At 40.2% G+C, this 27074-nt stretch overlaps 1 protein-coding gene across 1 annotated transcript in view; it reads right to left on the bottom strand.

Annotated features, from left to right (window-relative positions):
• The window catches only part of ITGA8 (integrin subunit alpha 8), a 1841490-nt gene that overhangs the window by 316388 nt on the left and 1498028 nt on the right, over positions 1-27074 (bottom strand). The window contains exon 24 of the mRNA XM_044067504.1: positions 8997-9102. Within this exon, the coding sequence (XP_043923439.1) occupies positions 8997-9102 (106 nt within the window). The remainder of the gene's footprint in view (positions 1-8996; positions 9103-27074) is intronic.

Here is a 27074-nt window from a genome sequence, read left to right as displayed (position 1 = left end):
CACTTACAACTGTTACTTTTGTCATCTTTATATCAGAATACAGAAGCAAGGGGTATGTAGGATTTACAGCCCTGACAGGGGCATCTGAGAAGAGGCTTTGCCCCTCCTCCTTGTCAGAGAATTTGGATGCATGGCTTGGTTTAAAAAGGCACCAAATAAACTAAAAAAGGATGTAAACCACAAAAGGCAAAAAGACAGTAGGTACAGGCAAAAACCAGGAACACTGGATGAATAAACAATTTTAATATATGAGCGCTTTCCTTTAGTACAATTACTAAACTTCATCAGACATAAAACAGCATTTCCTTTCCTATTTTCTATCCACATTCACATAAAATTGAAGGTTCAGCAGCCGATAAAAAAACTCATTACGTTTAATGACTAAGCTTAACATCTCATCCACTTGTTAAACTCCACATATCAAAAGATGATAAATAATAATATAATAATGCAGTAGACTACTACAATAAAATTAATACAATAAAATTAATAATGAAAAATAAAAATAAAAAAATACCTATAAAAAAACTAGTAATAAACTTGTTTTATTATGATTAACCTGTTGATTTGGCTAAGTTAGTGTGTGATTTGAAACTATATACTCGTAATTTAAATCTACATGCTATTCATAGAAATGATTATACTTTAATGCAGACATTGGAAAATAATACTTTACGTATTCCCAGTATATATAATCCAGAATTACATCATATCCTAAGAATGTTTGAGAAAGCATGTGAAGTTGATTTAGATATTTTTTGTCTAACTTCAGGTGTTATCCTTCTAACAATATGTCCCCAGATGAATGGGTGCCCTTGTGGTCATTAGCCAGCTAGGAAACTATATAAATAATGTTTACTGAATTTCAAATCTTAAAGAGTTTTCACTTTTAAAGCTTATCTATTTTTAATTTTTTTTTTTTTGGACATAATGTTTTGCTTCAGGAGTTTGAAGTTCAGGGTTATGAAGCAGAATCAAAGAGTTCCAGTTGATCTTTCTATTTTATGTCTAGTTATAAAGAGGATTTTTAGATCACATATGTCAGAAAATGGACTTAAAATGGTCTGAGTATTTTAAATGGCAGCTCTTTTTCTGACTTTACAATTATGTTTTAGACAAAGCTTTATTTATTGATGCAATCATTTTCAAACAATTTCCATATCAGCTTTAACAGTATATGACTATATGGCAATTATTTTGTTTACCTCTTTGTTTGATAAATATTTTATTTAGAATTGCTGTTACTTCCTCTGTGTCTAATGATAACAATAGAGCTGAAGATGTGTTTTGCTGTTTTCTAACTTCTGCCCTCTGGCAAATGATTTATCATGTATCAAACATGTCTGCTTGGTCATCTTAAATTATGATCATCGGTCATCAGATGTCTGTAGTCTGCATTCTGTGAAAGTAGCGAAAAAAAGAATTTGCATGTGGCTCCAACAATTACTAGCTCAGTCGGTTTCTGTCCTTGACTAAAACAAGCTACAGAGACTGGAAGGGCATGTAAGAATTCAAAAGAAGTAATGTAAAACACAGTGTTGCTATTGCTTGATTAGGAAAACAGCATTATCTAGTACAACGCTGGGAATGTGAAAGCTTGATTCTGAACCCTGTTGCATCCACTTACCTTGCTATATGACATTTATGCATCCCTCATTTCTCACCCCTCAAAAACACTCAGAAAAACTTAGCACTAACATATGGTATAGGGCATTTAGTCGGGTGCATATGTTTACATTTGTGAGAGATTGTTGATAGCTGTGATCTTACATATGCTTAATTTTGACTGTCATTTTTTATAAATATTTGTGATTTTATGGTCCTTGGGATGTTGTTTTCTAGTATACTTCTTGCATTTCTTTATAACAGTTTGATAATAATCTGTACCATTCTCATTTGAAAACAATAGTTGATAATATGTGGCCTTGTGCTAAGCTACATTAGAGACATAGATCTAATATCAAAATCAATGTTTTGGTAGGTGGCTGGTATAAAAATATAGATAAATTATGTTAAACACTATAAGAGATATTTCATTAAAATGTCCATTACTTCAAAGTGAAATTAAAGAGGGCTACATTCATTCTTTGGTAAAGGCTTCTCTAGACTCATAAAAATACATCATTTATATAGATTATTTTCTGGACAGATTGATGTACCACATGTTCATGTTAATTTTAAATGTTTTATACACCAGACCTGCAAAGTTAGGGTTAGTTCTCTGACTCAGCAGAAAGCCTAACATAGTCATCTGCTCTGAGTATGACTCAAAAAGCAGTAGAAGCAGACTTGTGCTGAAAGAATTAATATCTAATCTCTGGCATCTCTTACCTGTATTACACTTAATTCAGTATTATATATGTGTTAAAAGGGATTGTTCTGTCTGCCTCTTTTTCTATTTCATTCATCCTGTCTCTTTTATATCTAAGTAATCCATACATCTGTGTTGTACAACTGAGCCTTTCTCCCTGAACCTATATGGACAATGTAAAATTCCTAACCACTTAGCTGGATATCCCAGTTAAAAAAACAAAGAAATATTTCACACAACAAAGTGATTTCTTTCTATTTCATTCTGTATGAATTATTTTTTTTTCCTTTATGCAAAGATGTTCTTGAGTACCTCTTTGTTAAGTTATATATCTGCTGTAAATAGTGAAAAATATGTTCTGTTTCTGTATTATAGGCTGAATAGTGACTGAAAAGGGACAAGATCTGACCCTGTTACCTACTTGGATATGATATAAAATAAACAAATACATGGGGTTTGGGATATAGAAATAGCCTCTGTGCTGCACCCGAAATGCAAGAAAAAATATCTCAGGGACTACTGACCGATAAAGAATTCAGACAGTATCTTTCATCAGTCAATAGCTGCACAGATATCCGAACTTTGGAATGAGCAGTAATTTGAGCAGTAGTTCAGTGGGCCATTTATTTAAACAGAGCACTGATGGCCACTGGCACTGGGTGTTAACTTGCTGCTCTGGTTGAGGGAGGCAGTAAACAGGTTGAATGTAGAGAAACATTTACACCTTCAGAGCTGGAAGAGCTGGAAAATAGAGTTTGATGTAAGGATAAACAATGGTGTGATCTGATTGCCTATACTGTCAAATGATGTTACAGGTGCTTGAGAACTGAAGATATTTGAAAAAAAGTATGTTTAACCATGGGAACTCTCAGCTCTGTATTCATGCTATTAAATAGCACTAGGCTCTGATGGAGAGGGGTTGCTGATTAGATGGAAGCTGTGCAAATTTATTTATTTATTTTACATTTGTTGACTGGGATAGTCTGACTGGATATGTATCTATTTTCAGAGGAGGCCTGGGGAGAAAAGCTCCATATATATTACAAAAACTATTTCATATATACATGTAAATCACATTTTACTAATTCCATACAGATTTACATTCATTAAAAGGATCTAAGCATCAGACAGTCACACAAAGCTATTAGGTTATTAACCAGTAACTAAGATATAGTCACTTAGAGGCAAGGAAGTCCTCATTAGGCACGCAGTTGATAGGGTAGAAGTTAGTCAGGGGTAAAGCAAGGACATAACCGTCGTGTTTTAAAGTACTGTATACGATTTTTTTGAATTGGGCTAAAGAGGGTTCTGAAGTTAGGTCAGCAGGAAGTGAATTTCTTGTTTTACCAACAGAGTTGGCAAACAGAGCTTCCCCAGCTGAGTTGTTAGTTTTTAACGTGTACACTAACATTTTGTTGGATGACCACAGTGTCTTGAGATTCTGGTAGGGGGTGATAAGACTTTTAAGAATAGGTGAATATTTGGACTGGTAGAGAATCTTACGGGCAATTACTAGTTGGTTGACCTGAATAGGTTAAGTAGCTCAAGTCACCCTAGAAGATTAAGCTTAAGGCAGTGGTGGGCTCTATAGACTGTACCAGTGGCAAATCTAGCAATGTGATTATAGCAGCTAGTGAATTATTCAGGTCAGTTTTACTTGAGTTTGTGAATTAGGGGGGAAGCATAGAGGAGTGGTGAGAGTAGGTGTGTACGAGCAATAGCAGTCCTAGCTTTGGGGAGTTAGGAAGGGTTTAATCCTATATAGAGAGCCAAGTTTTTTATTAACTGCTTTAATCATATGGTTAATGTGCAAGTCAAACTTCAGGTTATTGTCAACTATTACACCTAGGAGCTTGGTAGAAGGGTCTGTAGAAATAATGCTGCCATTGTTGGATTTTATGGAGAAAGTTGGGGGTGTGGACCTTCAAGATGGTGAGAACAGCAGCAGCTTAGTTTTGTTCAGATTTAATAAGAGACGGCAATTAAGGAGCCAATTTTCAACAGCATTAAAAGTGTTTTGGGATAAAGACTGCAGCACTGTTGGGGATGTGGCCAAACATATTAGGGTTGAGTCATCTGCGTATTGACTAGAGGTTGCATCTGTGATTACCTTGTGCAGGTCATTAATAAATATGGAAAATAGGAGGGGTCCTAACATACAGCCCTGGGGGACTCCAAGTGTGATAGGTAAAAGAGAGGATAGGTTGTCCTTCCTTAGGACTGCCTGTTGTCTACCGGTCAGATAAGATTGGAACCATTTAATAGCCTGGGTGTCTAGGGAAATTGTTTCCAGTGTTCCAATGTTTGTATAAGTACTTGGTGGTTTACCATGTTGAAAGCCTTGGAAAGATCTAAAAAGATGGCTGAGGAAAGTTTATTACTGTTTTGGTTTTGATTTATGACATGAGTGAAGGAGAGGAGAGCAATGCTAATGCTGTGGTATGGTCTAAAAGCATGTTGAGAGTTTGTTAGGAGAGTGTTCTTTGTAAGATAGTTCAGGAGTTGTCTGTGGATGCATTTTTCCATAATTTTGACTAGCGGTGAGAGAATAGCTATTGGTCTGTAATTTGAGAGCTCAGTGGAGCTGCCTCCTTTACGGAGTGGGATAACATGGGATATCTTCCAGATGGAGGGGATTGAAGCTTCAGATATAGTTCTATTGATCAGAATGGATATTGGGTAGGCTACGGCATCAGCTGCTTTTTGTAAGTACTCTGCTGGGAGGAGATCTGCAGCTAGGGTAGTTGGTTTTAATTTCTTGATTAGTTTTTGGATAAATGATGTTGAGACTGGTTGTAAGTTAAAGGTAGTTTGGGCACTGGGTGTAGTAGTAATTTGAGTTGGTCCGCTAGGGGATAATTGACTAGCTAGATGCTGGACAGTTTCTGTAAAGAAGCTATTGAAGGAATTGGCAACCTCCACTGGAGTTTTTCATTAGAAGTTGATGGTGTAACGGTGGTGGATTGTCCTGGGTGAAGACGTTTATTTATGCCTGCCCAAATTTTTGGGGTTTATTTTGGTGTTTCTGTTGTAGGTGGCAATAATGTTTTTTTGTCAGTTATAACAGATTTTTTTGTATCATTCCTTAGCTGTCTATAACTAAGTTGATCTGTGGGGGCTTTTGTGGCTCGCTAAGTGGCCCAGGCTTTGTTTCTAAGTGAGATTTTTTGCCTGGTTTCTTCTGAAAGCCATGGGGCAGCTTTAGTTTTAGTTCTAATAGAAAGTGCTGGTGAGTGGGTGTCTAGGATGGCTAAGAATTTGCTATTAAAGTATTTTACAGCTTCTTCTAGTGACAGATGTTTTAGGACTGACCAATTACAGAGTTTGAGTTCCTTTTGGAAATTATTGAGGTTAACATTTTTCTTGTTCCTAATTGTTTTATAAGTGGGTTGGTTAGGGATTTCAACCTTTTGCCTGATTATGTAGGTGAGAAGGTGATCACTTATGTCATCAGGCAGAGTTCCAGCTTTGTACATATGGGGATGATTGTTAATAAGTATCCAGTCTATGGTAGTTTATTGTTGGGTTTACTTATCCTAGTGGGGGAAGATGTGACCTGTGTGAATCCATATAGGTTAACATGATGAATAGGGGGCTCTGAGGAGCAGGTGTACTAGTCCATGTTAAAGTCCCCAAGAACAATGGTTTCTTGAGGGGTAATTATTTGACATCCAGCATAGAATATCCTCTAGAATCTTTATATTATTACCTGGGGAATATAGACACAGGCAATATATATGCATTTATTTTTATTGATATGTAGTTTAGTAATAATAATTTCAGCCTTATCAACTTGTGTTGATTGTGGGGCATCACTGGTCATCTCTAGAGTGGATTTATAAAGAACAGCTACCCCATCTCCCTTCTTAGTGGTACAGTCAAGCCTTAATATATTGTAACCTGGTGGTATAACCTCATTGTCTGAGGCTGACGGTTTTAGCCAGGTTTCAGTGAGACATAGAATATCCGGGGAAAGATGTTCTAGTAGGGCATGGGGGAAACACAACTGTCTCTTGTCTGCGGTAAAATAGGAGCAAATGTTTGGATGTAACATGATAAAATTGCAAGAGATGACAGAGGACATCAAATGTAGGGCAACAAATACACTTTCATGGCAGCTCTTTCCTTAATTCACTATACTGCCTTACTACTCAGATCTACATTACTGTGGCTACAGACGATGAGCACACAAGGTGCTACTGGAGATGGGGTTGCACTTTTTTACTAAGGTTGTGTAGCAGGAAACACTCTGCAGCCTCGTCATCAAGCATGTGCAAGATGCCATGAGGGTTATACTGTTATACTGATGGTGGACAGTAAGGCAGCATAAGTGCATCTTCCATTAAAAACAGCTGCAAACTCGGCTAGTCTTACATTATGGAGTACATTTGCCCAGTGCTCCATGTACAGGTTGGTCATATCCAGAGTGGATCGGTGCTGCTAACCTCTGAACAACATTGTCTCCATCCATTTCTGTGTATTAGTGCTATTTGCTTCTCAGTTATTCCTTGTACATTATGACTGACAATGTGTCAATAACACAGAAATATAAACTCCTTACCATTCATCTCTTTTTTCTAACTTCATAAACTGTGGTTAATCAGGTAATGCCTGAATCCTGTTTTCATACTTCTAATAGGAATGCAAAGTGACTTATGACACAGATGTTACATAAGAAGTTTTGACAAAGGTCTGTTTTAATAATTCATGTGCTGATATCAAGCATAGTCATTCCTATACAATTACTTTTCCATGTTTGTGTTGTATGTATATGTAGGTATGTGTATGCTGGCACAGTCAGTTGCACTGTCATCTCAAGCAAGAGGTTCTCCAGGTCAGTACTTGTCTGGGGTGCTTTTTGTGTGCAGTTTGCATGTTCTCCATGGTTTTGCTGGGATTTGTTTGGATTTTTCTTTCTCCCACATCTCACAGAAATAGGGTAGGTAGATTGGTGACATAAATTGTCCATAGGTTTGCTGTCAGCAGTGACTACAGGTACACAACTCTAAGTAGAGGACCAATAAGAAAAAAAATGAATCTTGCTACAGGTATAACACCACAAACAAATTATTTCAGTGCTTCACCTGTGACGGCACACTCAGTATCATCATTCATTTTTGAATGCCAATCTTCAAGTACCACCAGACTGGCTTTTGACAATACTCCTCCTAACACCTTGCACATGAGGCAGCTGACCCCTTCGACCCTCCCTAGTTCTGCATAGGGGTGTGTGTTGGGGGTGTATGGATAGGTTTGATTCTCATCTTTGAAAGGGAAGTTTAAAATGGTTGACAAGAGCAGATAGCATAGCACTAACCTATGAACATATGTGTGTCTGTGTAGATTCTATCTCTCAACTTCTTTGTGCTAGAACTCTGGATAAAGCAAGAAATAATGGGGGGGGGGGAGTTCAAAAATTAGGACAATTTTTAAACTTTCACTAATTCAGTTACATATTTAATAGAGCAACTGGTTTTGCATCAAAATGCATTTTCTGAATAATGTAAAGTAAGAAATTCTAATGTCTAATGATAATCCTCAGTAATTTATCAGAAAATCAAAAATTTTAGAAGGGACAAAGCAAAAATATGCTGTGAAATCAAGGACATTCTGCAAAATCAGGGACAGCTGAAAGGTATAGTGTACATATAAAGCTGGGCACCTGGAAGTTGCTATACTGCAGCTATGTATATGCTGGGGGGGAGGCGGGACCTCAGATATAATAGGATGTGCTTCCATGAGAGCGCAGTGCGCTGCCTTCTTCTAGCACACCTCTGCAGCTGCACAGTATATCTGCCTCTGAATGTTGTTATGCTGTCCGCCATTTGAACATACAGTATATACCAGCTGCTTGCCTGATGCCCAGTACCACATCGCTGCTGCAGCCCTACTATGCATTTAAATAATAATCAGGATTGGAATTTTCTCTGTACCCCTTGCCATATGCTGTGCTCTATGCCTCTAAATGTCACTCATTAAAAGCCTAATTAAAGTCAACGCTCAGTATGACAGTTATCAAGCGTTTTACGTTTCTTACTTTTTATTACTCTCACTGTTCTTATGAAGGTCAGGAAGGAAGCTAGTGTACCAACACATTGTACATTGTAAAAAAAGCATTTTTTATTCATTCATTCATTTTCTGATTACCTGCTTAATCAGTGCAGGATGGTGAGGGAGTCAGGACCTATCCCAGCACTCACTGCCTGAAAGGCAGAAAAACTCATCCTGAACAGGTTATCATAAATTTCAGTAATAAGGTTTGACAGGTTACATGTCATTGTGTAGGAATGCATCACTCATAATATTGGTTGATGCAAAAGATGAAGCCAGGTATTCAGATTTAGTTCTAAAATTGCTGGTATTACAGTGTGTCACAACCCTGCAGTGTTTTATTCTAATTCTACAAAGGCTCGTTCCTGTCCAATAATAATAAATATCACCGCTCTCTGCCAGATCTGCACATAATAAAGTTACCATGTGCTACCATCACTTTCTATGTGATGTGGTAACAAATCATATTTCTGCAGTTTGCACTGCTATATTATATAACTTATGATGTCAACATACAGTTTCTGACAGCTGTCTTGTTACCATCATTAGCATGACCACAATTACCATCAATGGTTCAGGTTTACTCAAGTTTTAGTTGTGAATAGTTTGCTTACATCATGAACACTTACTGTACCTCATAAATATGCTGAATGAGGGGCCCGATATCCTCTTCTTTTTTGGGGTTTGCTTTAGGCTCCCATTTATAGAGTGGCAAGGCAATCTGTGCTGGATGTGACTCCCTAAAATTAAAAGAAAACATATGTCTGCTGTATCTTTAAACATTTGCTGCTTGTGGTTTTCAGATGATTTATTCTGATTTTCCCTTAAAAAGACATTCTAGACAAAGCAGATTAACTCCAACATTTTAAATTACACTGTTATTTGCAGTCATTGTGTCAGACTTCCAGAACATTAGTACATGCAATTTTGCTGTTCCAGCATAAATTAAAGCATTCTGATTTTGGCAGGGGATTAGCTGTTTTGTGACTCCAGGGACATAAACGGAATTTAAATGTCATGAACTCTGGCAATGTCACAGAAAAATATCATGACAGGAACATTTCTGTTAAATCAAGTGTTTCAATGTTCATGTTTAGCTATTTACAGGCAGCACTAATAAAATTTTCAAAAGCTTGCAGCTTCAATTACATCTGTTATACACTAGATTTGTGTGTGTATGTGTGTGTGTGTGTGTGTGTGTGTGTGTGTGTGTGTGTGTGTGTGTGTGTGTGTGTGTGTGTGTGTATGTGAGTGCATGCATGTGTGTTTGTGTGTTCCTGTGAATGCGTGCATACAGGTGTGTGTGTGTGTGTGTGTGTGTGTGTGTGTGTGTGAGTGAGAAAATGCAAAAATGCAATTTACAAAACTTTAGGGAAGCATTAAGACACAAAGCAAGGGTTGGGGATTTACTCCAGCCTTACATGGCAGTACTAGCACAGTAAGTAGCCACTAAGCTATGCAAGTGCATCTCAGTTACTATCATACTATACCATGCATTAATTCATTCAGCAGAGCATATTTGCAGGCATCTCAAAGCTAGAGAGAGCTGACTTTATATTTTTTATTACAGTCCTATGCCTGCCCATGATTGAAATGGCATTATTTTTTGTTGTGGTCTTCAGCCACCCTTGTAGCTAGCATGCAAGGTATATAGAGGGGTGGGTGGTAGAGAGCCACACATTCAGTGGTACAGCATATTTGGTGGTGATAGAGGCCCTGTCTCCTATGCACTGGCTCTTCTAGGAAAGGCCAAGGCTATAGAGTGAAACATGGATGCAGTGAACATCTCCACCCTTTCTAGGGCACTAACACCTTCTAGCCCCACCCACAAATTTACTGTGGTATTCAGTTCATGCAGCGCTATCTACTGTAATACTGAGAATGACCTGCCCACATCAGCATGTCACCTTTCCCCTCCCAGAAGAAAGGTGAGCAGACAAAGCCTCATTTCCATTTCTCTCACCCATTCCAGTTCCATCAGGTGCCCATCCACAGTGATCTAATATTATCACCCCCACCCCGATACAATGGCCAATATTCTGTTGACCATCTTACTGACCAACACCATATGCATACATCTACATGAACCCAAAGAATTCTGACAAAACAGTAATATATGCTGTAATTTGTTACACACATTAGTTTCAAACATCTGCAGTCACCAGTAAATAAACATTAAGTAAACAAAGAGACCCCCCACAAGCACATGTGCACACATAAGCACACATATGCAATAGCATTGTTTATAGAGTGCCTTGGAAAAAGCAGAAGCTGAGTGATTTCAAACTGCTCAGCATAACATTATAACTAGCTGTTGTGGAACATATACTAAGAAGACAGATCAGATTAAGTGGTCTTGACTGCCTTGGAACTTACAGCCGATTCAGATCTAGCACTGTGATTACCCCCTTGAAAATATCTGCACGGTCAGACCCATTATCTTCACTAGATCTGCATGTTCTCCCACTGGTGACCTGCATTATGGCACTCATATAATTAATAATGCTGCATCAAGTGTAGTTATAATTTGCCCATACCCACTTCAAACACTGTAAAGTTGTATTTACTGCTTGCTGACATCAGTATACATTTTATGATTGAAAGAGTATTACTTCTTAAATCAAGGTATTAATACAGGGACAGGACTGACAACGAGAATGACTACTTGCCATTTTTGGAGGGGTTTGCAGACAGAGATGGATGAAATAGTTAATGGTGTCACTAGTTAATTACTAGTCAGATTACATTCAGCATTTTTACTGAATCACGTCTGATCATTTTCCTCTAATAACATAACTATAGACTTAAGCTGAATTTATTTACTGGGAAAATCCAACTGGGTAAGAAACCCATTTCCAGTGGAGGGCCGGAAAGAAATGCTCTAATACAAAGAAAGAAATAAAAAAGTTTTACAAAAATTGCCATCAAAAAGCAAAAGCAGAAAAGCGAATTAACAAAATGTTGCCAAAAGAGATATACATACATTTTTATATATAGTTGGAAAGAAACATTTTTTAAAAAAAAAAAAAAACAAGGCTTAAAGTTTACAAAAACACTAGTATTTATAATAACAGACATATAATTTATATAGGATGTTAGTGGTACATGGCATATAGGCTATTCTTATATGGGTTGAGGTTGCATAGAGGAATGATGACCTGGTTAGATGAGCTGGAAATGCAGAGAAATTATATAAATGGCTAGGATAATTAAGTTAGTGCAGAGATCTTTACTGGAAGAAGTGGCAGAGGTGGAGATGGAGCTGAAAATAGGAATTTTGAAGGAGATGGGAAGTATTGAGAGAAAAGAAGGGTGTTGAAGGATGGATGTAAGACGGGAGATTATAAGCTGCAGTATCGATAAAGGTAGAAGACAGGAGGCAGGATTTGAGGAGGAGTAAAAAAGTTGATCTGTTTGGCAATTAGCCTAGATTGATACAAGGGAAAGTATGTGACCTAAGTAAGAAGTCTTTTAGTTTAAAATTAAATGTCCTAAAGTTTGAAGTGGTTTATATATCTAAGGGAAGTGTGTTCCATAATTCTGACACAGAGTAGGAGTAAATGCATTGTCCAGCAGTTTTTTAGGTTTAATTAGATATAGAAGCTGTTTCTCTTTGGAACAAAGAACATGGCCAGGTGTGTGTTGAGTTTAAGGCAGGACAGATGTCAGGACTGTAGATAATTTTGTGGGTTACAACTAGTTGGAGGTAGTTTAGATGCTGTTGAAGTTCTAGCCATTTAAGGTGCATGAGAGCAGAGAAGTGGTGTTTGTAATAGTGGTGTTCACTGCCAATATCTACCAGATTTTAAGTCTTCATTTTGCTATGCTACCTGTATATAAGACTAAGTATCGTAATTGCACCCTTATTGTATACAATGTCACTACCTGCCACTACTGTAAGAACTGTCTTCTAGAAGCATTGTTATACAAGATTATTGGTCTTGTCTTCCACTTCACCAATTTATTCTGTTCTAGTCTTTTTACCATTATGAACGTCTGTTACTGTTTTTTTTTTCTTTACTGTATTATACAATTTTCTTTCTAGTAACAAAATAGTTTACTAACAATGGAGCTTTTCTCCCCAAGCCTCTGCTGAAAAAGGGTTTTATGCCCAGTCGAACTCTCCTGGTAAACAAATGTAAAATAAATAAATAAGCCTGCGACAAATTTTGCGATTATGTTGTAGCAGGATTCGCTATGGTGGTGCAGCGGTTAGCGTTGTCACCTTACAGCAAGAGGCTCTCTGGTTCAGTTCTCAGCTGGAGTGCCTTCTGCACAGAGTCTGCATGTCCACCCTGCAGATGAGTGAGTTTTAAAGACATGCAGGTAGGTGTGTGCGTGTGTGCATGCCTTCTGTGAAGGTTGGACACTGGGCTGGCAACTCAGCATCATAAAAAACTCCACTGCCAATCAATCTGCAGACTGGTGATCCACTGTGGAGACCCTGCCTGGGAAAAGCCAAAAGACATTGCTTTTTTGTTGTAGCTTGATTCAAGCTTATTTTTTAATGTTTTCTGAAGGTTGGTTAAATGGGGGCATCATAAAGTAAAGAGGGTAGCAGGCAGGTAGTGGCTAAGGTTGTTTTGGTAGTTTTGTCAATGAAGTGCTTGTGCCAGTAAAGCATTCCTAGTTTCTGGTGTGTTTATTTTAATAGCATTTTGTTCATAGGTTCATAGGTTCATACTAGGCTAACTGTCCTAGGGCATTTATAAGCCTAGCCAGAGTGTGTTTGGCTTTTGCCACCCATTTTAAATTAATTTTGTTATGCCCTTTTTCGAGGTTAGTATACTGTGCCTCTGTCTAGCAGTGACACAGAAGTGATACCCGGGGTAAACCTACGTACGATCTCCCATCCACTCATCAAGATTCCTCTTGAAGAGAGTCAATGAGGGACTCTGCCTAACCTGGACTGGGATTTTATTCCAGAGTGAAGGGAGCCTCTGGGTTATGAATCTGTCCCTCCAGCATGTCTTATTTATTTCAGTGTTGAGGTTCAAGTCTCTCGAGTGCATAGCTCGATGGGATTTGGATTTTCTGAGGTGCAGCATGTCCATTAATTCCGAGTTGGACATGGCTTTGTATGTGAAGGTCAAAGGAAAGTTGATTATCGATTGTACCTCCTAGCAACTTGGCATGTGGGACCACTTCAATTACTATGTTATTTAAGGAAAATACCTTAAAATCTGGTGAGAATCTGCGGTGGTGCAGCGGTAGCGTTGCTGCCTCACAGCAAGAGGTTCTCCCATTTGATTCTTGGCTAGAGTGCGGGGAGTGCTTTCTGTGTGGCGTCTACATGTCCTCCCCGTGGTTGGGTGGGCGTTCGAAAGACATGCGAAAATGGGCATGCCTTTGTTGAAGGTTGAACGTTGAGCTGGCACCTTGGCATTCATCAAAAATCTACTGCCAATCATTAGCGGACTGGAGTTCCGCTGTGGTGACCCCTAACCGGGAAAAGCCGAAAGACAACAACCTTAAAATCTATTAAGAGAGTCCTTGGTGTAAAAACAAAAAGTTTTGTTTTTTTAGGATTGAGTAGTAATTGACCATTATTGAGCCAGGACTTGATGGATAAGAACGCAGTTTGTGTTACTTGTCTAAGGTGATCTATGTTGGTTGAAGAAGAGATGACAGTAGCATCACTGGTATATTGGACTAGGGAACTTTGAGTAGAGGCAGTGTGTAGATTATTTCTAAAGGTATTGAAGAGGAGTGGTCCAAGGATGGAACCTTGTGGTACTCCTGTTTTATTGGTTAGATAGTGAGAAAAACATCCTTGCCATTTTATGAATTGTTGTCTATAGGATAGATAGCTAGAAAACCATAGCAGAGGTTGAGAAAAACCAAAGGAGGAGAGTTCCTGTAAGAGTTTGGGATGTGAGACAGTATCAAAGATTTTTGAAACATCAAGAAAATGTGATGAGGTTAATTGGCCACTCTCTTGCTTTGTTGATAATGTCTGTGAAGTTTATTAATGCTGTTGTACTATGTGCTGGTCTGAAGCCATACTGGGTGGGAGTTAATAGATTGTTGTGGATAAGATGATCATGGAGTTGTTTATGCACACATTTTTCTAAGATTTTGGAGAGAAGGGATAGGATGACAATGGGGCAGTAGTTAGAGAAATCATTAAATTTTCCACCTTTGTGTATGGGGGTTATGATTGATTTTTTCCAGAGGGAGGTAACTTGGCATTCTATGATAGATCTGTTGATGAGAATACTGACTGGGTAGGCAATGGTGCCTGCAGCAAGTTTCAGGTATTCGGCTGGGAAGTTGTTAGTGGAAAGACAGCAGGGTATTATCTTGTGTAGAAGGTTGCGTATGTGTCTAATGGATACAGGTTGCTGTGAGAAGCTTGGAGGTTCAGGGACTGTTGTGGAGGTGTTATGGGATGTGAGAAATGGATGCATGGTAAACTTTGGTGATGGTTGCGAGAGAGAGGTGAGTTGAAATTAGTTTCAGAGTTGAGACTAGGAGTTGCTAAGAGTAGTTATTAAGCTAGCTATACTTTCTATAAAGTGAGAATTAAATGATTCTGCAATTTGGGACAGAGACTTACCTGTAGTTGCAGTGGGATATTGTTTGGATCCTGGGGAAACCAGAAACGAGATTGTAGACCAGAACTTTTTGGGGTTAGTTTTATGATCTGTTAGCTGTTGTGTAAAAATTGTTTCTTGTCAATTTTTATAAGTTTTTTTGCCTGATTGTGTAAACATCTCTAGTGTTGTAGATTTTGATCTTTTCTGTTCTTCTGCCATTTTTCCAGTTCTTATCTCTGTCTACTAGTAGATTCTTTTTGTGGATTTTGTTAGCCAAAGTGCATGATTTATTTTTGTTCATTTTGCTCAAAGTGGAGCTAGACTGTTAAGAGTGTCTAGCAATAATTTGTTGAAGTAATTAACTGGATCGTCTAGGTGTAATGTTTTCAGCATTGACCGGTTTAAGGATTTCAGTATGTTGTTAAAGAGTTCCTGGCTGAACAGTTAGGTTACGGGATGTTTTATAATTGTGGTTTTTAGGAGGAGTGGCTGTCCTACAAGTATAAGCAGGAAGGTTGTCACTTAAAGTGTCTGGGAGAGTGCCAGACTTGGAATATTTCTTAGGATCTGTAACTAATATCTAGTCCAGAATTAAACTTTGGTTGTTTTTTTTTTTTTTTGAGTTTCTAGCTGGAGTTTTGATAAGTTGTGTAAAACCAAAAAGGTTTATACTGTTGACTGGGAAGTCAGAGGTTAGGTTTTGCCAATTGATGTTGACAATGCCCATTATTGTTTCATTAGATATATTGCGTGGCATCCAGGACAGAATATCTTCTAGTATGGGTATGTTGTGGCCAGGGGGAATGTATAAAACTGCAATACACAATTGCTTAGTTGAATTAAGTTTTAGGAAGGTTATAAGGAGTTCGGCATTACTGAATTTTGGGATGGGTTTGGAGTAGGGCACCATTGTATATGAGTTGGGGTAGATTACGGTTACCTCTCCTGATTTTTTGTGTGTCCTATCATATCTTAAAATGTTAAAGTCTGGAGGAAGCAGTTTGGTATCTGATATATTAGGCTTTAGCCATGTTTCTGTAAGTCCAAGAATATTGGTGGGGGGTGCTGTGATAGCCACGCATGAAGATCAGTTATTTTGTAACAGATGCTACGTATGTTTAATGTGACTAAAAACAATGTGTTTGAGTGTGATGAATTATGGGATAGGGAAGGTACGGTTGGGCCTGGGTTTGGGTGAATGCCACCACTTTGGGCTAAAGCAGTGAATGGGAGGGGTAGAAGGAGAAGACTGAATTGATTCAGTTTAGATATGGATTTTGAAAGGAGCTTGGAATCAAGTCAGGGTTGAAAGAGTGAATTTTTTTTTAAATAGAAGGGTAGTTACATTAGATAATCTAGCAGATATGTTGGAGTAGCTATTAGTTTGTTTCTCTAGGCAGATGGAAGTGGTAGAAGTTTTAGTTAAACTGAATCTATAGGATTGAAGTGTTGTGCAGACTGCTAGGAAAATGACAGAGTTAATGTAAGAGAGAAGAGGCAAATAATGGAAAGATAGGGTTACGCCATATTTGGAATTACTAATAGCAGTAGAAAGAAAAAGAAAAGAAGGGGCTGGTAGGAGTGAATTTTATAAGGGGATATGCAGTAAGAAAGGGGTTGGAGTAGCTGTAGTGACTGATGTGCAGAAGTAATGAAGGGTGCGGTATAATATGAAATTAAGTAGACAATATATTTGATTGGTAGGAGTGTGGAAGTGGGTGTGGTTATGTCTAGAATAAATGTAGAGGAGCAGAGGGATGAGTGGGAATTGGGGGTAGGGTAGGACAGAGGCATGAGCCAAAGCAGAGCAAGGGTGAACGGAGTGGGCTGGACCTTGGCCATTGTTTGAGAGACTCCAAAAATAGTAAGCCGCTATTACTGTGATTGTAAATATTTGCTTATAAGGATAAGAGAACAGGGCAGACACTCATTCATAGACTGTAGGTTCTTTTAACTTTTTAACAGTTTATGTTTAAAACATCTAGAATTTTGATATAGGAACAGTAAGACGTCTGAAGTGTTTGTGTGTTTTAGCTGCTTTTCTGTATATGTAGACTTCTCTGTTTCTTTAACTAAATAAGCTCTGCAAAGTTGTTTTATTGCATTCCTGCCTGTATTTCTGAGATTTTTTGCACTTTTAAAGTTTGTTTTTGCTTAGTTTAACTGGTAGGCTGCACACTCAAGTGCACTAGCTGAATTAAAGCATTTACTGTGTTTCTGTACCTAATTTCTGCTAAAAAAAAAAATTCCTTGTTTCCCGCCTTTCTGAACTAGAATAGTCCAGTCTTCAGGTATTGCTGATCTCTGGGCTGTGTCATAGTTCCTGTGTTGCCCATATCCTTATTTGGATAGGAGGAAGCTTCTTTGTTCACCAGTGAGAGTGGGGAGCTCTGAGCAGCCTATCTGTCCCTTGAGGAGTGGTTCCAGCCCAGTGACCTGTAGCTTATTGTCTGTTTTGGGCCATTTCCTATCTCTTTCTAACCCCCTGCTTTAAAGCCAGCTTTAGTGCGCTTTTGTGCTTGTAATTTAAAGTTTGTCCTGTTTGTTGCATTTACCTGTTGAGGCTACACACTCAAGTGCACCAGCCTGTCTTACATATTTATTGCATTTTCCTGCTGTTTGCTGCAAAAAAGAAAAAAACATTATTCTGGTTTCCCATCTTTCCTGACCTAGAGTAGTCCAAAAACAGGCTTTGCAGTATTCTGGACTTTTGGAAATTTCCTGTGTTGCCCATTTCCTTTCTTGGATAAAGGGAGGCTTCTTTGTTCACCAGTGGCAGTGCGGAGCTTAGAGCAGCCAATCTATTCCTGGAGGAGTGTTCCCAGCCTAAGAATCTGATAGTCTATTGGCTTTTTTGGGCCAATTTCTAGCTCTTTCAAGTCCCCCTGTATAAGACCCGCTTTGGCGCGGTTTGTGCGCTTGTTACTACTCAGCCAAGCTCCTCGTGGTCCTGCAGAGTGGTGCTAGCAGCAGAGAGGCTAAAAGAGCGACTGCTAACCTGATAAAAGTGTTTTTTCCTGCTACTACCTGGGCGACTGTCCGATCTAGCTAAACTGCAAGTATTTCTGCTTCTTGAACTGTTTTAAACTGTTTAAAGTTGTTTTTGCACCTGCACTTTTAATGTTTTCCCTGTTTGTTGCATTTACCTGTTGAGGCTACACACTCAAGTGCGCTAGCCTGTGTTACATATTTATTGCACTTTCCTGCTGTTTGTTGCAAAAAAGAAAAAAAAATTTTCCTTGTTTCCCATCTTTCCTGATCTAGAGTAGTCCAAATACAGGCTTTGCTGTATTCTGGACTTTTGGAAAGTTTCTGTATTGCCATTTCCTTTCTTGGATAAAGGGAGGCTTCTTTCTTCACCAGTGGCAGTGGGGAGCTTGGAGCAGCCTATCTATCCCTGGAGGAGTGTTCCCAGCACAAGAATCTGGTAGTCTATTGGCTGTTTTGGGCCAATTTCTAGCTCTTTCAAGTCCCCCTGTATAAAACCTGCTTTAGCGCGGCCTTGCACGATTTTGTGCATAGTAAAGTATCGGGCAGTGCCGCTTAATTGGGTTTAAACCATTCTCGGCTCCACAAAGTCTGCTCTTCACTTTTTCCCTTAGAACTGATCTAGTTCTCATAATAAACACCCTATTCCCACTCTAAAGCCTGGCACTTGCTCACTAAAGCGATTATATAAGTCAGCACTAAAAAATTAAAAGCACTACACCCTCACAAACTCCCCTTGAGTACTTTGTTTCCCAATGGCCCTTTTTTCAATTATAAAGGAATTCCCAATACTATTCTAGCATGTCCAAAGGTCAGTTGTCAATCTCCTCTCCGGTCCAGCTGGTGAATCTGGGAATCTTGAGGCAATGTTACAACTGCCTCATGTACACAGACAACCCTCTCCTCCTCCCAACAAATTCCAACACATGTGAGAGATGCAACCATATAGCCAAACTGGAGGCTAAGCTCTCTCAACTCAGTACTGGCGTAACCAGTCAGGAGGAGAAGGAAACCACACTCACTACAATTCCAGTCTCATATAGACCTACCATGACAGCAAACCAAACACATAAACACACAAAAACATACTCGGAGGCTCTAAATAAAAAAATCTGTCTAAGCAGCAGAGACCTCCAAAGCAGACACCCAAGCAACCGCTACCCCAAAACAAAACACGTGCAACACATAGCTCACAAAGCCAGTGTGCTGAACAGTCACAGCCCTTAAAGCTAAACAACACACCTGATACACTTGTAATAGGTGACTCTATCATCAGGCACACTGACGTCCTGTTCACCAGGCTGAACAAGGAGAAGGTCATGGTGAGCTGCCTGTCGGGCGCTAGGATCCGCCACATAACACAAGCACTCAGGTCACTCCAAGGCAAGTACAAATATGACTCAGTCATTGTCCATGCTGGTGTGAATGACCTGAGATGTACCTCCCTGGACTGCATGAAAAGAGACATAGAGGAGCTCTCTGAGCATGTAGCCCAGGCCGGTATGACTCTGACCTTGAGTAGCATCTTACCCTCACCAAGAATGATGCCACAATATGAAGACAAGATGATCAATTTCAACAATTGGCTTAAGTATTGGTGTCACTCAAAGGGGATCAATGCCTGTCTGCCTGGGATGACATGCTCGACAAGCCACAATGCTAGGGACAGCTTGCACCTGTCACCCCTGGGCTTTCGGATATTGGCAAAGGCTCTTGCCACCCCCATAGTGCCTTTTTTAGGAAAGGCTCAAAAGACAAACCCACCTCCATAGGGATCACAAGGGATAAGAAACTAAGAGTAATGCTACTCAACGCCAGAAGTCTAAACCTCAAGATGCATGCACTCGAAACTCTCCTTAGCATGGAGAACATCGATATCTGTGCAGTAACAGAAACCTGGTTCAAGGCTCCCGAGAGCACCCCAGCACTACCAGGTTATACCTCATACCATGTTTTTCGGCCCCAAAACTTGGATGGAACCACAAAAGGAGGGAGACTATCAATATTCGTCAAAGATACCCACACCTCCAGGTTGGTGTCACAGCAAGAAGCATCAGAGACTATCCATGTGCAACTAACAGTGGGTAAAACTGCCTTCCAGTTTATAGCCTGCTACAGACCACCCTCCCAAACCCAGGAACCCCACTTGGCCTTCCTGAGAACACTGGAAAATATGAAGGTCTCTCCAAACACCATTATATTGGGCGACTTCAACTACCCTAACATAGACTGGGAGCATTACTCTAGCTCCAACAGCCTAGCCCGAAGGTTCCTAGAATTTATAAACTCAAATGCTATGGAACAACTTGTTGCCACTCCCACGAGGGGAAAACATACTGGACCTGATCATCACCAACATGGGGACTCTATGCTCCAGACCAGAAGTGTATCCTTCACTGGTAAGATCAGACCATAAACTAATCTCACTAGATATTCACATCCCGACCCCAGCCCCTGCCCAGAAAAACCACAGTGAAAAACTTCTCTAAAGCAAATTTCACACTCCTCAAAACCAAGGTGGAATCCTTCAAAGCCCCCGGGCCTGTGGAAAATATGGCCCAGACCGCAGAATCCTTTATAAATGCATTTTATGAACACCTTCAGGAATGTATGGATCATGCAATCCCAAATAAAACTAAGACCCAATCCTCCAAAGTTAGGCGTCCTGTGTGGTGGACCCCAGTCATAAACAAACTATACAATAGAAGGAGGAAGCTATTACATGATAGAGCAAAATCCCAAAAAGGGAAGCATATCTGATCAGTATTAGCAAAAAACTACGGGCACTCATAAAATCGTCTAAGGCCAGCTTCAAGAGAAAAATTGCACAGGACACTAAGGATAATCACAAGGCTTTCTTTAGTTATCTTAGGAATCTGGGTGGGAATTCCCAGATATGCTCAGAATTAGTCCAAAATGACAAAAAATACACTGAACCCACAGACATTGCCAACATCCTAACTGGCGGGTTCAGCGCAAACTTCTCCCCCCCTTCCCCACCAAAAGGGCAAATATCTATCCCAGCAGAGTGCTGCCCCCCTGACATCTCAGATGCTCAGGTAAGAGCCGCCCTCTCCAAAGCAAAAAACACAGCATCAATGGGACCAGACGGTGTCCCGGGCTGTGTCCTACATGAACTCCAAGAAGAACTAAACCCAAACATAAAACTACTGTTCAATCTCAGCCTTACTACAGGATATGTACCCAAAGAGTGGCGTACAGCAACAGTGGTCCCTCTCCACAAAGGTGGTGCCTCAATGGATCCTGGAAACTATCGCCCATAAGCCTGACTAGCTTGGTCTGCAAAGCTATGGAAAGGATCATCATAGACCTCATAAATAAAGATATTGGGGACCTACAGACACTGGATCCTACCCAGTTTGGCTTTGTTAAGGGCAGATCCTGCCTCTTAAACCTGGTTGATTTCTTTGAAACAGTCACCAAGGCCATTGACGAGGGGAAGGTGGTCCACACAGCCTACCTGGACCTTGCAAAAGCCTTCGATACAATACCCCACTCGGGCATTATAGATAAGCTGAACAGCTTAAATATAAACCCCTATGTCACTAGATGGGTTGCAAGCTGGCTCAAGGACAGAACCCACATGGTTAGAATTGCTGGAGCCATGTCAGACTCCAAACCAGTTACAAGTGGCATCCCACAAGGCTCAGTCCTGGGACCTCTCATGTTCGGTATATATTTCTCGGAGGTACAGGCTAACACGGAAGGACTGTGGCTGACCAAGTTCGCAGATGACTGCAAACTGGGCGCCATAATCGACTCTCCAGCCGAGACAAGCATCCTACTAAAGGGCCTCATAGAAACAGACAACTGGTGCCAGAGCCATGGCCTCAAGCTAAACACCAAAAAGTGTATAGTCATCCCCTTTGGCAAAAACAAAGTGCCCACAAATTACCACATAGGTGGTAATCCATTAAGTACGGAAGAAGTAATTAGGGACCTGGGGACCCAAGTTGATAGCAATCTCTCATTTGACAACCACGTGGCCAAAGGGGTTAGAAAAACATTTTATATAGCCCACCTAATCATGAAGGGAGTCACATCTAGATCAGGGGAGGTCATCATGCCTCTTTACTCATCCCTCATCAGACCCATAATTGAGTACAATGCCCCTTTTGGGATGTACCTTACCAGACACCTGCAGCAACTGGAAAGACCCCAAAAGTACCTCATCAAGAGGATCAAAGGGCTCAAACAGATGCCATATGCTGCCCGGTTAAAGAAACTCCAGCTCTACTCAGTGGCATACCGCCTGCTCAGAGGCAATCTGTGCCTGACGTATAAAGCCATGTCCAACCTGGAATTAATGGACATGCTGCACCTCAGAAAATCCAAATCCCATCGAGCTACGCACTTCAGAGACTTGAACCTCAGCACTGAAATAAATAGGACATGCTGGAGGGACAGATTCATAACCTAGAGGCTCCCTTCACTCTGGAATAAAATCCCAGTCCAGGTTAGGCAGAGTCCCTCATTGACTCTCTTCAAGAGGAATCTTGATGAGTGGATGGGAGATCGTAGGTTTACCCCGGGTATCACTTCTGTGTCACTGTTAGACAGAGGCACAGTATACTAACCTCAAAAAAGGGCATAGCAAAATTCATTTAAAATGGGTGGCGAAAGCCAAACATACTCTGGCTAGGCTTATAAATGCCCTAGGACAGATAGCCTAATATGAACCTATGAACCTATGAACCAAAGCAGAGCAAGGGTGAACGGAGTGGGCTGGACCTTGGCCATTGTTTGAGAGACTCCAAAAATAGTAAGCCACTTTTATTGTGATTGTAAATAAGATAAGAGAACAGGGCAGACACTCATTCATAGACTGTAGGTTCTTTTAACTTTTTAACAGTTTATGTTTAAAACATCTAGAATTTTGATATAGGAACAGTAAGAAGGAAATAGAGAAACAAACCTAACTATGTAGGCTATGGAATACTGCTGCTACAGTAATTACTAGTGGGGAAATAAACAAAGATGAGAATTATTAGGAGCTAACTATGCATAAAGAAACCACAATTTTATATCAGTAGGAGTAGCAGCAGAGATTAGTGGGAAGCGGAAGGGAGGAAAAACATCTTGGTGATGTGCAGCTGATATTGGGATACCACTAAATTATGTTAAAAGGTTCTGAATGTAGCAACATACATTAGTTACAGAAAAGACTGTGGATATGTAGCAAATATACTATTTCTGTGTGAAGCCATTTAGCCAGCTGGAGTGCAGGTGAGGAGCTTTACACTTGTAGAGTTGATTAGGTGAAACAAAGGCATTAGAACATTAGTTACAGAAAAGGCAGTGGATATGCAGCAAATATGTTGTTTCTGCATGAAGCCATTTATTCAACTGGAGTGCAGGCAAGGAGGTTTAGACTTGTAGAGTTGACAAGGGGAAAGAACTGGCTTAGAACTACAACAACATAAGCAAAGTATTAGTTACAAAAATATCCCACCATCCGCATAAACACATCACTGGAGCGTATACTGGAATAGGAAGAGAGTGGAAGAAGAATTGCTCTTAGCTGCTTTCCATTTGCTTGTAACTTTGCCCAGCATTCTTGAAATCCACTGCATTTTCTGACTCTTTCAATTTGTTAGAGTGTTGTTTCAAAAATGTTCCCATTTTCCATTCTTCTCCCCTTTGATTGTTCCAGATGTACTTGCTCTGAAATTCATATAACTTCCCTTTATTCTTGAGCAGTTTTACTGAGGAGGACACTTTTTCCTTATCCACTTCTTTGTTCACTCCTTATTCTGTAGTACTGCTTGCACCATCACCTATCTTTTCTATTTTGGTATAGAAATCAGACATCTTTTAAAGTTGCACTGCAGTCTTTTTCAGCAGTATATGTGCTAATGTAGTTGCATTTGTCTGCTCCTGTCCTGTACCTTCACTTTAGAGATGTGATTACTGGAAGGATTCACATAGTTCAGTCAGTGATGCTTTTGCCGTTTTATCTCTGGTGATTGTTGAGCTGCAGCCCTCTTCCAGCCACTTTGCCAGTATCCTCCACATCATTTAAGTGAGGATTAACCAGGAGGTAACATTCTTTACACAGTCATCATGGGTGACTTTTGACCCTACTTCCTCACACGTATACAGTGAAGCACTGTAAGGGCTGAGTCTATCATTGGTCATTGTTTGATCAGTGTTGTACTCCATTCAACAAATTTAAATACTTAAATAAATTTAAATAAAGCACTGGGGAGGGAACAAGAAATGTGCTGACCATACAGAAATACCTTCACTTCTGCAAAGGGCATTATCTCCAAGCAGTCCTGCCCCTCCCTCTAAAGTACTTGGCAGTGTTATTTTCTGGTTTCTCCTAGAGATATGGCTATTTATTGTGTGTCTCTAAGTGCACACTATCCTCCTTACAGCCCAAGAGCAATGAGCTAGCCATGTTCCTTCACAACCCAAGGCCTAGCTCCTTCAGTACTGGTCTAATAATCAAACCTTGCTTGCCTGGGTCACAGTCAGAGTTCTACTACTCTATGCCACATAGCCAGATATTCAACCAGCAATCTGCTCAGAAGCAACATCTCAAGATGGTCATTCCAAAGTGCCACATCATGCAAACATGATGAATGTGCTGCAGTCACACTTCCTGTTACCATCCTTGCCTCATTCCCTTCTTCGATATAGCTATCACTAAACTCATAGTTCACTTTCTTCCTATGGATTTCTGTACCAAGTGCATTTTTTTGGACTCATATAAAACTCGGCTCCACATGACTGCATTGCATTCATTTCATTTTTCTGCTCATTATCCTACACTCTCCTATAAATTATCCACTACCCTACTATGGACCTGGTATCATTTGCAAACGATGAAGACATTCCCTTATTATCTCCTTTATTTCGTATGTTGTAAAAGTATGACTGATGATTAATCAAATAACTCAGGTACACCATGATCATATTACCTTTCATGAAGCAAACTCTTTCCAGTGCTGATTCTGCTTTACAGTTCAAAATCAGCGATCTTCCCAAGATGTGAGTATTGCAATTCCGGCTGTCTAGGGATACCTGTAGGTAACTGCTGCTGGCTTCAGTTTCTTCCGAACACAGCAGATAGATACTTATTAGGACCCTGTGTGCAGCCCATATAACTCCAGATCAGAAGGTGCTGCACTGGCTGCCAGGTCAGCATGATGTCACTGTTAAATCTATGCTATGTGCATACTATGCCCTATGTGACAAGCTGCTAGAGCAGATCTACTTTAAAAAATCGAATTACCACTTCATCAAATTGCAGTAGATCAAGATCACATTGCCGAAAACTTAATTCGGTGAACTCCCACAATGTCTTATTTTGCTGCCGAGAAACTAACCACTTGGCGACCAATAATCAAAATACAAACCAAAGCAAATGAAACCCACCAAAGTGGGGGACTTCATACTATTCCCTCCACCCCCCAACTAAATATACCAACTCCGAGATCACACTACAGTTGAGAAAAGGACAAAGTTCGCCATGGTGGCCAAGTGGTTAACTTGCCGGCATCAAAATACGATTTTCGCTGGATTAAGTTTTTGTCAACATGGTCTCGATATTATGTGATTCAACAAAGTGGTAATTTAATTATTTAAAGTAGATCCACTACAGCACACTATCACAGCAGGAGAAGCCATCGGTGTATCAGCAAATCACTAGTTGATACTCCCAGGCTTAAAATTTGTATTTGTTGGCACTAAGGTATGTCTATGGCTACTTCCACTCTTTAGAATTGAGTTTCACTTTGGCTTAAGGCACAATTACTCCCATTCTTTGAAATTTCCTTTTGAGTTGTCTTAGGGACTGCCCCATGACTGCTGCATTTCAAGTAGTTTCTGTGCTGTTGAGTGAATTAATAAGTGTTGCTGTGTTTATTTCCTGTGTTTTTAGTCACTTTCAAAGTTGAAGCAAACAACCAGGTTGTGAGTCACCTACAGCCTGTAGTGATTATCCCAGGGGGTAATTACTATTGTTCTGGGGAAGATCTCTCATCAGTATCAGCAAGAAACTATGATCCCTCATAAAATCATCCAAGGCTAGCTTTGAAAGAAAAATTGCCAAGGACTCCAAAGATAACCACAAGGCATTCTTTAGCTATGTCAAGAATCTAAGTGGCAATTCTCAGATCTGCTTGGAGTTAGTGCAGAATGGCACAAAATACACTGAACCGACCGATATTGCCAACATCCTGGCAGACAGGTTCAGTGCAAACTTCACCCCCCTCTCACCCCCAAAAGGGCCCATAACCATACCAGAAGAATGTAGAGCCCCTGAAATCACAGACACTCAGGTTAAAACAGCCCTCTCCAAAGTCAAAAACACAGCATCAATGGGACTGGACAGTGTCCCAGGCTGCGTCCTACATGAGCTCAAAGACGAACTAACCCCTCACCTAAACACACTGTTCAAACTCAGCCTCTCCACAGGCTATGTACCCATAGAGTGGCACACAGCAATGGTTATTCCACTCTACAAAGGTGGAGCCACAACAGACCCTGGGAACTATCACCCTATAAGCCTGACCAGCTTGGTCTGCAAGGCTATGGAGCACATCATCATGGAACTCATTAACAGAGACATTGGGAACCTCCAAACAATGGACCCTACCCAGTTTGACATTGTTAAGGGCAGATCATGCCTCTTAATCCTGGCAGACTTCTTTGAGACAGTTACCAAGGTTATAGATGAGGGAAAGGTGGTCCACACAGCCTACCCAGACCTCGCAAAGGCCTTCAGCACCAACCCACATTCTGGTATTATAGACAAGCTCACCAGCCTGAACATAAACCCCTATGTCATGAGATGGGTTGCCAACTGGCTCATGGACAGAACCCACATGGTAAAAGTTGTGGGAGCTAGGTCCAACTCTAAACCGGTTACAAGTGGCGTTCCCGAGGGCTCAGTCCTAGGACCCCTCCTGTTTGGCATATACTTCTCAGAGGTACAGGCAAGCACAGGAGGACTATGGCTGACCAAGTTCACAGACAACTGCCAACTATGGGCTATAATTGACTCACCAGATGACACAGATATCCTCCAAAAGGGTCTCACTGAGACAGATACCTGGTGTCAAAATCAGGCCTCAAGCTAAATGCCAAAAAGTGCATAGTCATCCCCTTTGGAAAAAACAAAGTACCCACAAACTACCACATATGTGGTAGTCCCC

The sequence above is a fragment of the Protopterus annectens genome, chromosome 3.part1 (assembly GCF_019279795.1).
Source record: "Protopterus annectens isolate FY-2018-M chromosome 3.part1, PAN1.0, whole genome shotgun sequence".
Lineage (NCBI taxonomy): Eukaryota > Metazoa > Chordata > Ceratodontiformes > Protopteridae > Protopterus > Protopterus annectens.
This window is presented reverse-complemented; position numbering and strand designations above follow the sequence as displayed.